General features: G+C 31.1%; 2 protein-coding genes across 4 annotated transcripts; both read left to right on the top strand.

The window, feature by feature from the left end:
* The first annotated feature begins 5,192 nt into the window (after window positions 1–5,192).
* On the top strand, window positions 5,193–9,484 carry LOC130954885 (uncharacterized). 3 transcript variants are annotated; one of them, XM_057881660.1, is made up of 3 exons: window positions 5,193–5,291; window positions 5,675–6,428; window positions 6,709–8,045. In XM_057881660.1, exons 2-3 carry the CDS (start codon window positions 6,244–6,246, stop codon window positions 7,151–7,153), a joined length of 630 nt encoding a protein of 209 aa, XP_057737643.1. In that variant the 5' UTR covers window positions 5,193–5,291; window positions 5,675–6,243; the 3' UTR covers window positions 7,154–8,045. The 3 variants fall into 3 exon arrangements, 2 of the variants coding, with proteins under 2 accessions (XP_057737643.1, XP_057737644.1); XM_057881661.1 differs by adding an exon at window positions 8,814–9,484 and having other exon boundaries at window positions 5,195–6,428; window positions 6,709–7,022; XR_009076468.1 differs by adding an exon at window positions 8,814–9,484 and having other exon boundaries at window positions 5,198–6,428; window positions 6,709–7,853.
* Window positions 9,485–11,143: 1,659 nt separating this feature from the next.
* LOC130955325 (mitochondrial import inner membrane translocase subunit TIM17-3-like) lies at window positions 11,144–11,578 on the top strand. Its single transcript, XM_057882165.1, has one exon. It carries the CDS (start codon window positions 11,144–11,146, stop codon window positions 11,576–11,578), a length of 435 nt encoding a protein of 144 aa, XP_057738148.1.
* The last annotated feature ends 2,774 nt before the right edge of the window (window positions 11,579–14,352 follow it).

Genomic DNA, 14,352 nt, shown 5'->3' with positions numbered 1-14,352 from the left:
AGGAGACAATAATAATGCAAGAGTTTAAATTAAAACCAGATTTTTATTTTCCGTACAAGTTTTATGCATGTCCTATCTTATTCTCTTTCCTCCCTTCATGAGATTTTCTTTATTATTAGTAACCACCCAAATATTATTATTAAAATGTTGACTAAATTTACATAATTAAGATATTGTGTGTCTAGTTTTCCCAGCACATAGAGCATGACTTATTCTGGAAACTAGCTGAGCTTACATAGCATTTGACCAATATAATCTATTTGTTGGCCATGTATGTGCATGCATGCGCGCTTGTTTCATTGATGGGACTTGTAGTGCATTCTAGGAATAATTGTATAGAAAGTGGGTGATCCAATAATATTAGATTAGATAAGTTACAATACCATATAGAATTGAGATTAAGTACATCTAGGTAATGTGTGAAGCACTACTGCATTAGTGTTTGTGTCTTGTGGACCTGCAGGTTTTTGCAGGCCAGCCCCATTTTCATTCAACCAAAAATTGATATTTTCATTCATATGGTGCCCACTCAAGCTAAGTGTTTCGTATTTTTGTCTTCTAGGTCCTCCCATTCCCGCCATAGCTTCATCTTCATGATGCTTAAAGCTTGTCAGGTCACTAATAGTATCACATAAAATTGGTCCGCTATGAATTCCACTAACACCATTCACAAATTATATCAAATAATGCAATGCGCAATATACCCGACACGCTAGCTAGCTAAGGCATTACACTCTCATGCTATCAGAATCATCATATTAATATATGCATATCAGGATCATCACTCATCAGTGTGCCCAGAAGTTAATTATCCTCTCATGCGATGATGAACAACTTCTTCTCTCTCTTCTTAGTGGATAAACCATACAACAGACAAGATCACCTACGTATACCGCTTCCCCCGGAATATGTTTCATCGCTTTTCAAGTAAGGACAAACTTTAACCATAATTTAATTTGTTCTTCATGCCACAACCACATGCATCATGTACTATGAAATAATGAAACACTTTTAACTTAGACGATGAAGGAAAAATGGTGTAGGACGCAGTTATGTAATGTATAGGTGTTTTACGCAATTGTTGTGTCAAGAGCAAAAATTAGAGTGTTCGACTTTTGAGTACACAAATCGGACTACCCAAATTTTTTAAATACAAATTGGAGAGGCCGATTACCTTTGTCAAAATTTAAAGTTTTTCTCTCATATTAATTGGACTGTCCGATTAGTAAACTTAATTTTTTTTATAAAAAAATCGGATAGTCCAATTTCTTTATCCCTTGTTTCAGAAAAAATTATCCCACGTCTATGTCTAGTACCCATATTCTCCACGACAACGCACAACACACACATACTTCTCATATCCAAAAAATGAGCCATAATGAAATGCGGTATATATATAGTTGGATAAATATAATTAACAAAAATAATGCAGTTAAAACTTAAAAGTACAAAGTATATAAAGAAGGTATAGAAATAACTACTCTATCTTTATCGTTGTTGATATTGTTGTCATATTTAAAAACAAAATTTTAGGCTTTTTTGTTTGTTTTGGTTTGGTCAAAATATATTTTATTAGAGAAATACAAATTAGATATATAGAGTGATTTACAAAATGAACATGTGGCATGTTGGATCCATGATATGCATGCGCAACATAGAAAGAAAGCGGGTGGTAAATCGCCATCTGAAATCTGAATATGATTTTATGTAGCATTTGCATTGCTTTTCCACAGGGAGTTTCTACCACAAGTTACAAATGGCGCCAAAATGGAAGGGGCCATCCACATTCCACATTGTAGCACATCTCATCGTGCATATTCATAATATAATAACAGAATAATTGGGTGATTATACCGTTGAAATTTCTATTAGCTACTACTAATAATGCCATGCCACTAGCTACTTATCTCATTTCGTTACTCAAGTAATTCATCCTCTATTCTTATAACTTTTAAATTAGAATATCATGCAGATGCCATTAGACACTCAAAGTTATCAATCACTTAAAAAAGAATGGTTAAAAATTTAGGATTGTTTTTTTATTTAAGTCACTGAAATAGATTGGATTTTAGATATTACGACAGTATCAACTAAAACGATTATGCAAAAAATATTTTACTTTTATTTTATAAAACAGAATTAGAAACAGAAAAAAGAAGAACTTTGTACCATTATATATCCTAATTCAGTCATATAATGTAATATGATTTACATTTAATTTTCACCACAATGACTATAGAATTTTTACTATAATTTTCAAAAATTACATACACAAATTTCGTTCTTAGAATTCTTCTTAATTTTATCAAAGAACACACATGTTTTTAATCAAATTTATCACCACTAAATTAACTTAGCTTAATCTTTAACATTAAGTACTCTTTCAACTTAACAAAAAAAAATCCTTTATACTTATAACACAAATGAATTTGACATATTCAATGATTTTTTTTAAAATAAATCTCTCTGTCTTTTTTTTATGATTTTAATAAATACCTGAAATATTATTTTTTTTCATAAAAACAAAGAAAGGCAAACTAAAAAAATAACATATTTAATGAACAAAATAAAAAAATAAATATCACAACAATGTTTTGAAAAGATTAATTTTAGTGTCCTCATTCATTGTCTTTAACTCTTGTTAACCTTGTTAATTTTTATTAAAAATTTAAAATTATACTAAAAAATTGTGTTAAAATTGTATTTATTTATATATTTTATTTATTATTTTATTATCAAATAGTTCTTTTAGTTAAATTATATTTAAATTGATTGGATCAATAAAATGATAATTAAAATAGTTTAATGATTAGTCTGATTTTCTGATTTCAATTTTTTCTTAACTATGAAGGAAATTGTTTTTAGATAAAATAAAAATAATTTTATTAGGTAGACAATAAAAAATTTAAACAATATGAATAATAGACTGATTTTTCAGCCCACTGAAAATTAAAAAAAAAACACCCCAACTCGAGTTTAAAAAAACCCTTTTAATCCTAGTATTGGAAATTTTAACCATTTCCTTACTTTTAACCCTAATTATACTTCCTTCTAATCCAAATCCCCTCTCCAGTGCCGCATCTCCTGCCATCACCAACGTCAAGTATTGTATTAAGAGCAAATATCCATTTGCACGAAGAATAAACATTTTATTTATACAAAGAACAAACATTCTATTTACATTAAGAATAAATATCTCATTTGCATGAAAAATAAACCTTCAGCCACGTATATAAAACTTTTGCTGCATACTTCCTCATAACATCGATCTGCACATTCTGTAGACGTAGCTTTTTGGAATCATGTTGTGCAGCGTTATGAGGTTTAGAGCAAAAATGACAGAAAAAAGAGGAAAAAAAGAAGCGAGAACTGTCATAAAATCTTGTGGTCAAGACGGTGGGAGGCGAGAACGGAATGAAAATTCTGTATTGTCAATTGTGTTGGCGTTGAGGTAGTCGTTGTCAACTGCGGTGGTAAGCTGCAAGGGTTGGGGGGCTACACGGCCAGCACGCAGATGGACAGCGCAAAAGATAACGCACGGAGATATTGCGGAGCAATCGAACGTTCGCGAAGATGCTTGGACGATATCGGTGGGTAGATGGGGTGTCAGCAGCCGGAGAAAGAGGAAGTGAAGCGATTTGGGTGCCTCTACAGACCGGAAATAGCAAATGGAAGAGGGAGATTAGCATGATAATTGGGTGTAACTGGTTGTTAATCTATATCTTTTAAATTTCAAAATCTGAAATTAAAAATAATTAATTAATAATCTGATTTTAATTCTATATTCTTTTTTTTATTTTATTATTCATTATTTGTTATTTTCATTGTCTCTTTATACTTCAAGCCATATTACAAAAAAAAAAGTATAAGTAGACAATAAAAATACTAAATAATGTGAACAATAGATATATCAGATGTTCAATTCAATAGGTATGCAGATGACTATGTACATTATTTTTAATTGGATGGTTATTTCTTTTGATTCGATTTATTCATGGATAATTAACAATGGCTGAATGTTTAATTTGTGCATATGGTTATCCTGATATTAAAGTTTAGAATGTAATTTGGAATATAGTATTTTTTTACTTTATTGAATTAATTATAGAGTCCATTATTTACAAAAATTATTGTCTATCTAGTATCTAATAAAACCGTTACAAAAATCGGTTGCGGCACAGGGTTTGATAAAAATTGGACGGGTCGGGTCATTTGCTGTCGGGTCTCGTGCTTAGGCGGTTTTGGGGGGTGACTCACTCCGATCAAGTGGCCAGATTTTCAGTCAAATAGACAGAATGGAGACTGTTTTAATAACTATGCTTTAAACATGATAGTCTCCCAAAAATTGAAGGTTGGGAACTTGGTAACTTTGGTCAGAGCAGTGTATGTGTACTGTGTCTACTCTACTCTGCCGAAAAAGGAAAGCATGGCAGATCGCATTATTCATCATTTAACTATGAAAGGTCCACCCAACATTATTAAAGGAAGGAGTGATGCTCCAACAATAATAATGCAACGTAACTGGTAACATTTAACTCTCAACATGAAACCAACTTGTAGACTCAAGCACGCAATATTGCCATTGGGCAAAACTGGAAATACGCCTACTCCCTCACGTCACGTGTCAGGGAGATCAATTTCTTCACACTTGTAACTTTTGTTTTATTTTCTTCACTTTTTATTTTTCACTTTTTTAGTATTATCATTGTCTGTATATATATAAAATATTAAATTTTTCTATCAGCACTTTTTATTAATATAAAGAACAAAATGGCTAAATCATTTGGCTGTCGAAAATGGCCAGGTTAATTATGCTTCAGCCCATTTCGATGAATTGAGTGGGTGTTAAATATCAGTCCACTTAGCCAAAGTCCTTCACAGACTGGGTTGAATCAATCTCCTCTGTTTATCTCGCTTTGTTCATTGTCCAAAAAAGTAAAAGAAACTCTTTTGTTCAAGGATTGGAAAGATGAATTCTTTATACTCTCTGGCTCGTGATTCAGTTCTGTACTTTTCTTCTTTTTGGGCCTATACCAAAAACAGTTTTTAATAAATTAAGGTCATAAGTGAATAGAGTTTGATCTTACATTCTTAGGTAAATTCTATTCATTAGCCTATAAGGCTATAAGTATAAAGGAGCATCATATATATTGTTGTAAGTTCAAATTATTTTAGAAGCACAAAAAAAGGATAAAATTGTGTATATAGTGTTGGTTTTTTATATCTTACTCAAGTAAAGGAAACTCTGAAGTCTTTTGAAGGCGGGCGCCGCCGTCTCAGCCTGGGTTGCGGTGGCCCTCCTTTTTTTCTCTACTACTTCTCTTTTCTGTGAAATTTCCTCCCTTTTTTCTTTTGTCCCTTTTTCTTTTCTCTTTTTCCCAACCCCTTCACATCTTCCTTCTCAGCTCTTTCTCTCTTCTCGCCGGCAACAACCTTCCACTACCCTTCTCTTGCTATCACCTGCTTTCTCTTCTTTCTTTCGCAACTTTTCTTTTTATTTTTTTCTACTTATTTCTGTTGTTACTTTGTTGCCTGTTTCGTTTGGTTGTTTTTTGTTTTTGGAGATCTAGATCTGAGATCCAGATCTAGATTAAATAACCCCTTTGTGGTGTTTTTCTCTCCTTTTGTGGTGCACTGGTCCCTTTTATAGGTGTTGTTGGTGATGTTTTCGCAGGTTCGAGATGAAGATACAACGAGGGTCTTTCATCTATGAAAATATTTACAGTTTTAAATAGCATTTAGACCGATTCTGAGAAGAATAGAAGATAAGTTTTTGTGGTGCAGCACTTTCTGTCTAGATTTAGAAACAAAAGAGATTGTAACGAGTCTCTGTTTCTCTTGTATAAGATTCTTTGTAATCGAACTTTTTGCATCCTCTCAGACAATAGTTCAACATAGAACTTATCCATTTTCTTGTTTAGTTTCAAATCAAATGTTTCTTCTGTAATATTTAAGTGCGATTTGCCTATTTTCTTAAATGAAAGTTTTCTTCTGTAAAAAAAAGTTCAAATTATTTTTAAAGTAACACGCTGCCAAATCACATAATATATATACTTTTGGGCCATGGATTCTTTATTCCTACTTTTATATAGGAGTATGATTAACCATCATCAAAATAATTACAAAATATATTCCCTTTTTATTTTTTTTGAAAACATTAATAATTAGATATTGATCCCTCTAATTTTTGTTTTTTACACTTTTTCTCTTTTCCTTTTAATTTCAGATTCCGAGAAGAGGAGCATGCCTGCTAAGATTTTTCATCCAATTTCAATCACTGCCATTCTCTCATCCTCTTTCTATGCTGTATCTTTCGTTCGCTTATCCTCGCTGCCACAACACGCCTCAAATGACGTCGCAACCTGCTTCCGTCGCCGCGTAACCTGCTTCTGCCGTCGCCGCGCAAGACGCTGCCTCAACACTTGGAGGTTAGTTAATCATTATGCATTTTCAATTCATGGATGCCTTTTCTCTTCCTCTCCCTCTGTCGTCTCTCTCGTCCGCTCATCTTCGCAACGCAACCCGTATATATGATTTGGATTTTGGAGATGACAAGTCCTTAGCTAAAATGGATGTGCATGTTGATTTTGATATGTTCTGTCCTGTCTTATCTTATTGATTGCATGAATTGTGGGGAGTGACGGACCTACATTTAGAGTTTTTTCTGCCCCTTCACTCTCTTGGATTTGATTTGCAATGATTTTGCAGGAACTTGAGTGCCAAAAATCTGTATGGTTATGCTGCGGAGGAAGTTCTTGGGCAGGATGGGATTGAGCTGATTGTTGACTCCAAGAATTTTGCCTTGGCTGATGATATTGTGAACCGTGTCGTAATGGGAGAGAGCTGGACTGGACAATTCTCGGTCAAGAACAAGACGGGAGAGCAGTTCTTGGCGGTGGTGACGAATACTCCTTTTTATGATGATGATGGAAGTTTAGTTGGGATTATCTATGTCTCAAGTGATTTGCAGCTCTTTGTTGAAACGAGAGTTCTGTGCTTGGCTGCAAACAATGCTGAATCAGGTTCAGGCTCTAGGCCTCTTAGAAGTAGCATTTCAAATAAACTTGGCCTTGATACTCAGCAGCCTCTCCAAACTTCTATAGCATCCAAGTTCTCGAATTTAGTTAGTGTTGTAAATTTCATGTTTCCGTAATTTATACTAGTATAGCATAGCATGGCTTGATGTTAGAACCATTAAACAGGCATCAAAGGTAAGTAACAAAGTTAAGTCAAGAATTCAAATAGGAGAAAATAACGGTGATCGTGAAAGCGGGAGCGGAGGAAGTCATAAATATGAGTATTTTAGTTTTTCAGAAGTTGGTGTTGCATACCATAGAGAGGATGCTAATTGCAGTAGAGCTAGTATACACAGAGATGATGTGATGCAGTTCCCTTTTGGTATATTTTCTCATGGTGAGGAAAGATCCCAAGGAAAAAGTCTGAAAAAATTTGTCGATAATAGTAAAGGAAAATCTATTCACAAGATTATAATGTCTAGGGTTAAAGCATGGATTCAAAAGAAAACAATGGCATGGCCATGGAAAGCAAATGATCAAAAAGGATCGGAGGCAAAGGATGTCTGTGTTGCTGTGCCTTTCTTGTCAAATGATCATAAAAAAATCAGTCAGTTAATCAGAAGCAAGAACACCAAGGAGGTGAAAGAAATCACCTTAGTAACAATGAGGCTTTAGGATCCTAGTCCTCATCCATCAATATTAACAGCACAAGTAGTGCTAGCACCTGTGGAAGTGCTGGAAGTTGTGCTGTAAATAATAAAGTTGATGTGGACACTGATTGCTTGGATTATGAAATTTTGTGGAAAGACCTGACTATTGAAGAACAAATTGGACAAGGTGTTCATGCTCTTAACTAAAGCATTTATTTGTTGATAATCAGTTAAAGAATAAGTTTTTTACATTCTTGGAAAAATTATTGTTTGACAATATGCATGCTTTAACAAAAGAACTAGTATTTACCAGAAAGAATCTTGACATGTTAGCTGTAATTGGACTTCTTATGTTTGAGTTGGTTGATTCTTTATAGATTTCTGGTCATTTTTATATAGCACCTACTTGCATTTTGCATTCTTATGCTTTACCTGTTTACCACTTTATTTTTAATTGCAAGTTCTGTAGAACTGTATATCATGTTCTGTGGTATGGATCTATATTATTTTTCTCTTCTTGTAGCTTATGGTTTTAATACATGCATGAGGACCTAATAATGTAGAAGAACTTAAGATATCAACAATAAATTTCTTTTTAGAATTTTCAATTAGAAGGTCCTTTAATGTGTGAATTGAGCATTATTAAGTTAAGGGATCACAGCATTTTTAGAAGGATTGTAAAATGGGGAGATTGCTAAACTTTTGATGGTGATTGGGTTAGTCATTTTATTTTTCTTTAATGACACCATAATATTTCTTCAATTCGTTGGTAGTAATGCTTGTAACTGAATCTTTTCAATTGGAATAAATAAATAAATAAATATATATATATATATCGTCTTTTTATGTAAAATGTTTGCACCACTACTTAAAAGTTGTACAACAGATAATGAAACTAAAAGGGAAAGAAAAAATAGTTTTCATTTGACTAGATATGTTAGAAGAAGAAAATTTGTCATCTTTATAAAAGTGTTGTTATTTTTATTTTTCATTTTTTTTCACCGGTAGGAGCTTTCCTTACAACATTTATTTTTTGCAATAGTAAAATTTGTCATATACTATCTACTGGGATTATGAGCAGTATCATTATTTTTTTCACTACAATTTTTTCTCAATTTTAAGAGGAATATGTGATTATCTTCTGCAGAGACCCATTATAAATCCTATTTTTTGCAAACGGGATGGGAAAATAATAGCAGACTACTATGTTATAGTGATATGTGTATCCAAGAAGGCACTATATAAGTCTATACAGCAGCTGAGAGCGGTGAGTTTTTACATTATTTTCAAAGCATGTGTTTTGAATTTCGTATGAAGACTTGTTATTTTGAATGACTCGAGTCCAAATAACCCAATTATATTTAGTTTGGAATAAAATATTAGTCTACATGATGTATTACTGCCACTAGCAATGGCTAGCATTACTACATGGACTTGGCATAAAAGAGTGACTATGTGAATTTCCTTTCATCTATGATTCTCATACTCATTTTCATGTTGATTACATTCGTTTAATGTAGATTAGTGGTAGTGGCGTTCTTATATCACCTTTGACCTACAATTTTTATGAGAAAACACCAAGATAGCGCTAACTACTTTCTGAACTTGGACTGTAGTCATTTATAATTAATGGATGAAACCTTTTTCATATACTATGGACACAAAAGCGTATTGACTTTGATGAAAGCTGCAAAGTACACTCCGTTTAGAATTAGAAACTAAAAATGCAATTCTTAATTTTCATTAATAGCAACTTCTGGATTGATATTGGTTGAAAGTTTTGTAGCAGCAAGCCTGTATTTTTCTCCTTTTTGTCTCTCTTTGGCACTTGTTAATAATATGGATAAAGAAGTGAGTTTGCTTTTTTGGTAGTCTTTATTTTTTGTTTACTTCTTTAGTTGAAAAAAGTGTAGTTGAAGTTGAAGGTTCAATGACTATGAAATATAGTTTTGGTGTTGTATTTTTTAACTTTCTATTATATTTTTTAACAATGGCTTAAAATAAATCAATTTTATCTTATAACTTCAGGTTATATTTGAACTTTGCTCTTGTTTTTTTTGATTAAGTTATGTTATATTTATCATACTCAGCAATAATTTGTTACGATAATATATAGGTTGCTAATAACTTATATTAACGGATAAAGTAAAGAAAATTAGTAATATGGAATTGTAATATGTAGAAGAAGGATAAATTAGTGTATAAACTAATGAAAAATAGCTTAGTAATTTATCTTTCAAAGAAAATAGAAAAATATCTAATAATATAATTTTTCACTCCCAAATATCTTCATGCTCTAGTTCCACCTTGCTCCTATATTTCCAAGCATTTTCTTGGATTATGAGACATAAATCGTAGTACTCCTCTAAAATGTAATTCTAATTAGAAGTGTGTTGAAAAAATTATGTTAAAAATACTTTGTTATAAATATTACCTAAATATTGAAATAATCTTGTAGAATATATTCTCTCATCCAATTGGTCACCCAAATTTTGTTATCATTCCTAAGATATAAAACATTCAACAAATAGTTATTATATACATATAAGATATAAACTATTGAACTTGTTATGATATTAAAAAAATTTTTGAGAAGACTTACGATATATATTTTTGAGTGGGTATGTCAAAAGGTGTGATAGGCCAAAAAGTGGAGCAATATACAATTTAGATTTATAATCATAAAAAATATGATCATCTAACATCATATTTAAATTGTTAAGCAATCTACAATTTCTAAATGAGTTGTCTGTACAAGAGTGAATTGTACATGATTTAAATTGATTAAGAGTACTAGTTATAACAAAGAGTTATTTAAATTGTTAAATTGTTAAGCGATTCTAAATAATTGAGTATTGATTTAGAACAAATAATTACAACTTTAATTAAATAATAAACATAATTTAAAAAATTGAGATATTACCATTATCATTAATAATTAATGAAATTAAATTTGTTTAATAATAGACAAAATAAAAAATATTTTGTTAAGATAATATAGATGGTGTATTATTAGTAATTAAAGGGTATGTAATTAGTTCCATAATAATAATAATAATAATAATAATAATAATAATAATAATAATAATAATATATGAATAACATAAAAAATATATAACAAATTAAAAAAATTTAAATATACTAATAAAAAATAATATTATATCACATCTTATGATTTAATTTGAATTGGATGAGTTTTGAGAAAAAAATCTAAAATCTAATTCAATTAATTTGGTTTGTTAAAAATATAATCTAATTAAATTTAAATTAATGTGATTTTAATTGATTTAGATTAAGATTGGATAAGATTTAATTTAAATTGTGTTGGATTTAACCACCCGGACTCCCTATAATAATTTTCCCACCCTTTAAGAACTCTTGTGGTCGATAAAACATAAAAAGAGAAACACAATTACACCTTTGGGAATCCTATTTGCAATGTATCCTTGTGAATTCATGTTTCGTCATCCGCGAACAATGAAGAATTGGCTTGATGAAGTCACCAATTCAGCGGGCCAGGGATTTCAGGTAGGCTTAATCGGCGGATCCACCTTCCACTTCTTCAAGTCTCTTTGCATCTCTCCAACCCATATTCCTACCGCTTGCCATGCCGCCCGCCTCAATGCACCCCGCATCGGGGGCAAGCTTGCCGCCTGGAGTGTCCTCTGCAATGTCTCCCACGACGCCTTGGTTTTTGTTCGTCAGAAAAACGATCCCTGGGACCGCATATTTGCCCCGGCCATCAGCAGCGGGCTGCTCTCCTTACTGTGCCGCCGCAGTCTCAGAGCCTCCGCATGCTTCAGCATGTTTGGTGCTCTCTACGGCACAGTACCAGAAGTCGGCTTAATCATGGCGGACAAGCTCGAGGCAGATCGCAAACTTGAGAAAAGGGGTTCGAGCAAGACAAATTAAGCCTAATAATTTACTTGTTGTATTAGGTATACATTTCACTCTTTTAATCTAAGATCGATTAATTTTCTCAATTTCTTTGGGAATCGTCAATTTAGCATGCATATTGATTGTTATTAGATAGGTACCATAGTATCAATGTATATCTAGTTCTGTTAGCCAGTTTTTTATATAATGGGGTATGTTATTTTTTTTTTCTTTATTATTCTTTTGGTGTGTGATTAGTGGATGGTTGATATTATTAAAATAATAAATCTGGACTTGTGTTGGACAACGAAAGAAATAGTTGGAGAAATTTATGAGATGGGTCATGAAGACGAGGGACTATATCTCAAATAATTCAGTTTTATACTCAAATTGAAGCTATTTTTCACATTTATAGATTGAATATGTTTGTGTATAAAGGAATAGATCTATTTATATATACAATCAACTGTTATGAGTTTAGGATCGAGTTATTTGGCACAAAATAGTTATTTACTAATCGATTGGTGTTAAATTAAATCGATTGAATTAGCAACAAATATAATATGTGCATACTAATGAGGGGCTTCAAAGACTCATGCAGAGTCGAAGGACGAAGAATCTTTCAAGAAGATACTGAGGAACTTCAAAGAAGCCTGTGATGCCGATAAAGAAACAAAATGCATGGTAATGAAGAAAGCTTGTAAAGTGTGTGGTAAAATTGGTAAGGGGAATGCTAGGGGGACAATGATTTTGTTGAACAATATGAACAACCACCAATCAAATAAAAACACACTACACATCCAAATTAACTCTCTAAATTTTAATATTAAAATAACCATCCGTACACTAGTAAAATGAACATCCGATATATCTATTGTTTACATTGTTTAATATTTTCATTGTTCACCGATACTTTTCCAATTGGTAATATGCCTCTGGCTGCTAAGCATTTCTGCTTTGCTTGTCATCTCTCCATGTTACTTGAGGTATTCTAAAATCGATCAAAAGACACTGTTGTATTATGTCTTACCTATTTGTCAAATATATTAGTATATTTTGTAATATTAATGTATTTATGTGATTAATTTTTATTATTTGTAATATTAAAGAAATAGATTCACTGTTAGTATTACAAGGTTTGTTCAATTTGTTTGATCTTTTTTAATTCTTTATATTAGAAAAGAGATGAAAGAGATATTATTGATATGAGACAAAAAAAAATTAGTTGAGTTATATTTTAAGATGTTTATTTATAATTTATTTATTAGTTTATTTTAAAACGGTCTTTTTATTGGACTGGTTGGATTAGTAAACTAATGATTAGAGTGGTTCAATGACCGATCCGATTCTCAGAACCTTGGGCATAATGATTAACTAACCTCCAATTCCAAGTGTTGAGGCAGCGTCTTGCACGACAGCGATGGAAGCAGGTTGCGGCGTCGGTTGAGGCGACGAAGATAAATGAACCAAAGATACAGCAGAGGAAGAGGATGAGAGAATGATAGTGATTGAAATTAGAGAAAAAATTTTAGTAAACATATTTCTCTTCTCTAAATCTGAAATTAAAAAAAAAAAAAATATATATATATATATATATATATATATATATATATATATAAACAAAAATTAAAAGAATCAATCTCTAATTATTAATCTTTTTTAAAAAAATAAAATATATTTTATAATTATTTTAATAATAGTTAATTATATTCTATATAAAAATAAGAGTAAAAAATGCATGGCATACTTTTGATTTGTCAAATTTAAACTTTTAAATTAGCCTCAATTATTAACGAAGGAAACTAATACTCAAATTCAATTTTTTAAAATCGAATTTAAAGTAGTTCCATTAATTTTGCGTTGGTTCCAACCTAACTCTACTCATCATCCGTCTAAAGGCTTTTCTTTTTCTCAAATAAATAATAAAAAAAAATCATGTTTAGCAGTTACACTAAAATACAAATATTTATCATTTTACGTCCTATTTTATAATTTCGTAGGCACTCAATTTTGCCATCAACAACACCTGCAAAATAAAAGTCACAAAAAAAAAAATACCTGCAAAATAAAGAGAAAAAGTAACAGAAAAATGGTACATATTTATATTTTAATGTAAGATGATAAATATAAATTTTTCTTTTATTTATTAAAAAAAAAGGCCTCCATCTATATACATGAAAAATAGGGATAGATGTACATTCTTTATTCATGGGCTATTGAAAAATGGAAACATTGTAGATTAATTAATTAAATCACGGGTTATGTCCAATGTATGTGAACACTGTCGAGTGCCGTAATACGGAGGTGGCTGAAGGGGCCCAACATAAGACCATTAGACCAGGGTCTTAAAGCTAGGAAAATGGATCTTCTTATTTTTTGAAATAAAATGTGGTTTTTTATTATTAATTTTATAAGTGAAATTAAAAATAAATATAAAAAAAATAAAAAATTAGAGATTATATTTTATATTTTTAATTTTTTTAATAATTAAAAAGATTCATTTTTTTAAAATCAACACTCTACAGGGGAAAAAGAAACATATTATTTTTTTGTTTTTATTTAAAAAGAAATAAAATTATGAGTTTTACGATAGCAAATGCATGATTAACGTTTTAGAATAATGTAAACCATGAAGGATAATTATTCAAAAAGGAAAGGAAAGGAAAATGTGTGTCCACACTCCACACTAGAGATGTGAGATTAGAGGTCCTTAGTCCTATTTTGTGAAAGAATTTTCTGTATCCAAATTTCAATTTAATAAAGTTCGTTTTATTTATTTAAGCTAATAAGCTTTAAAAAAAAAAAGAAGA

Source organism: Arachis stenosperma, chromosome 10 (genome assembly GCF_014773155.1).
Source record: "Arachis stenosperma cultivar V10309 chromosome 10, arast.V10309.gnm1.PFL2, whole genome shotgun sequence".
Classification (NCBI taxonomy): Eukaryota; Viridiplantae; Streptophyta; class Magnoliopsida; order Fabales; family Fabaceae; genus Arachis; species Arachis stenosperma.
This window is presented reverse-complemented; position numbering and strand designations above follow the sequence as displayed.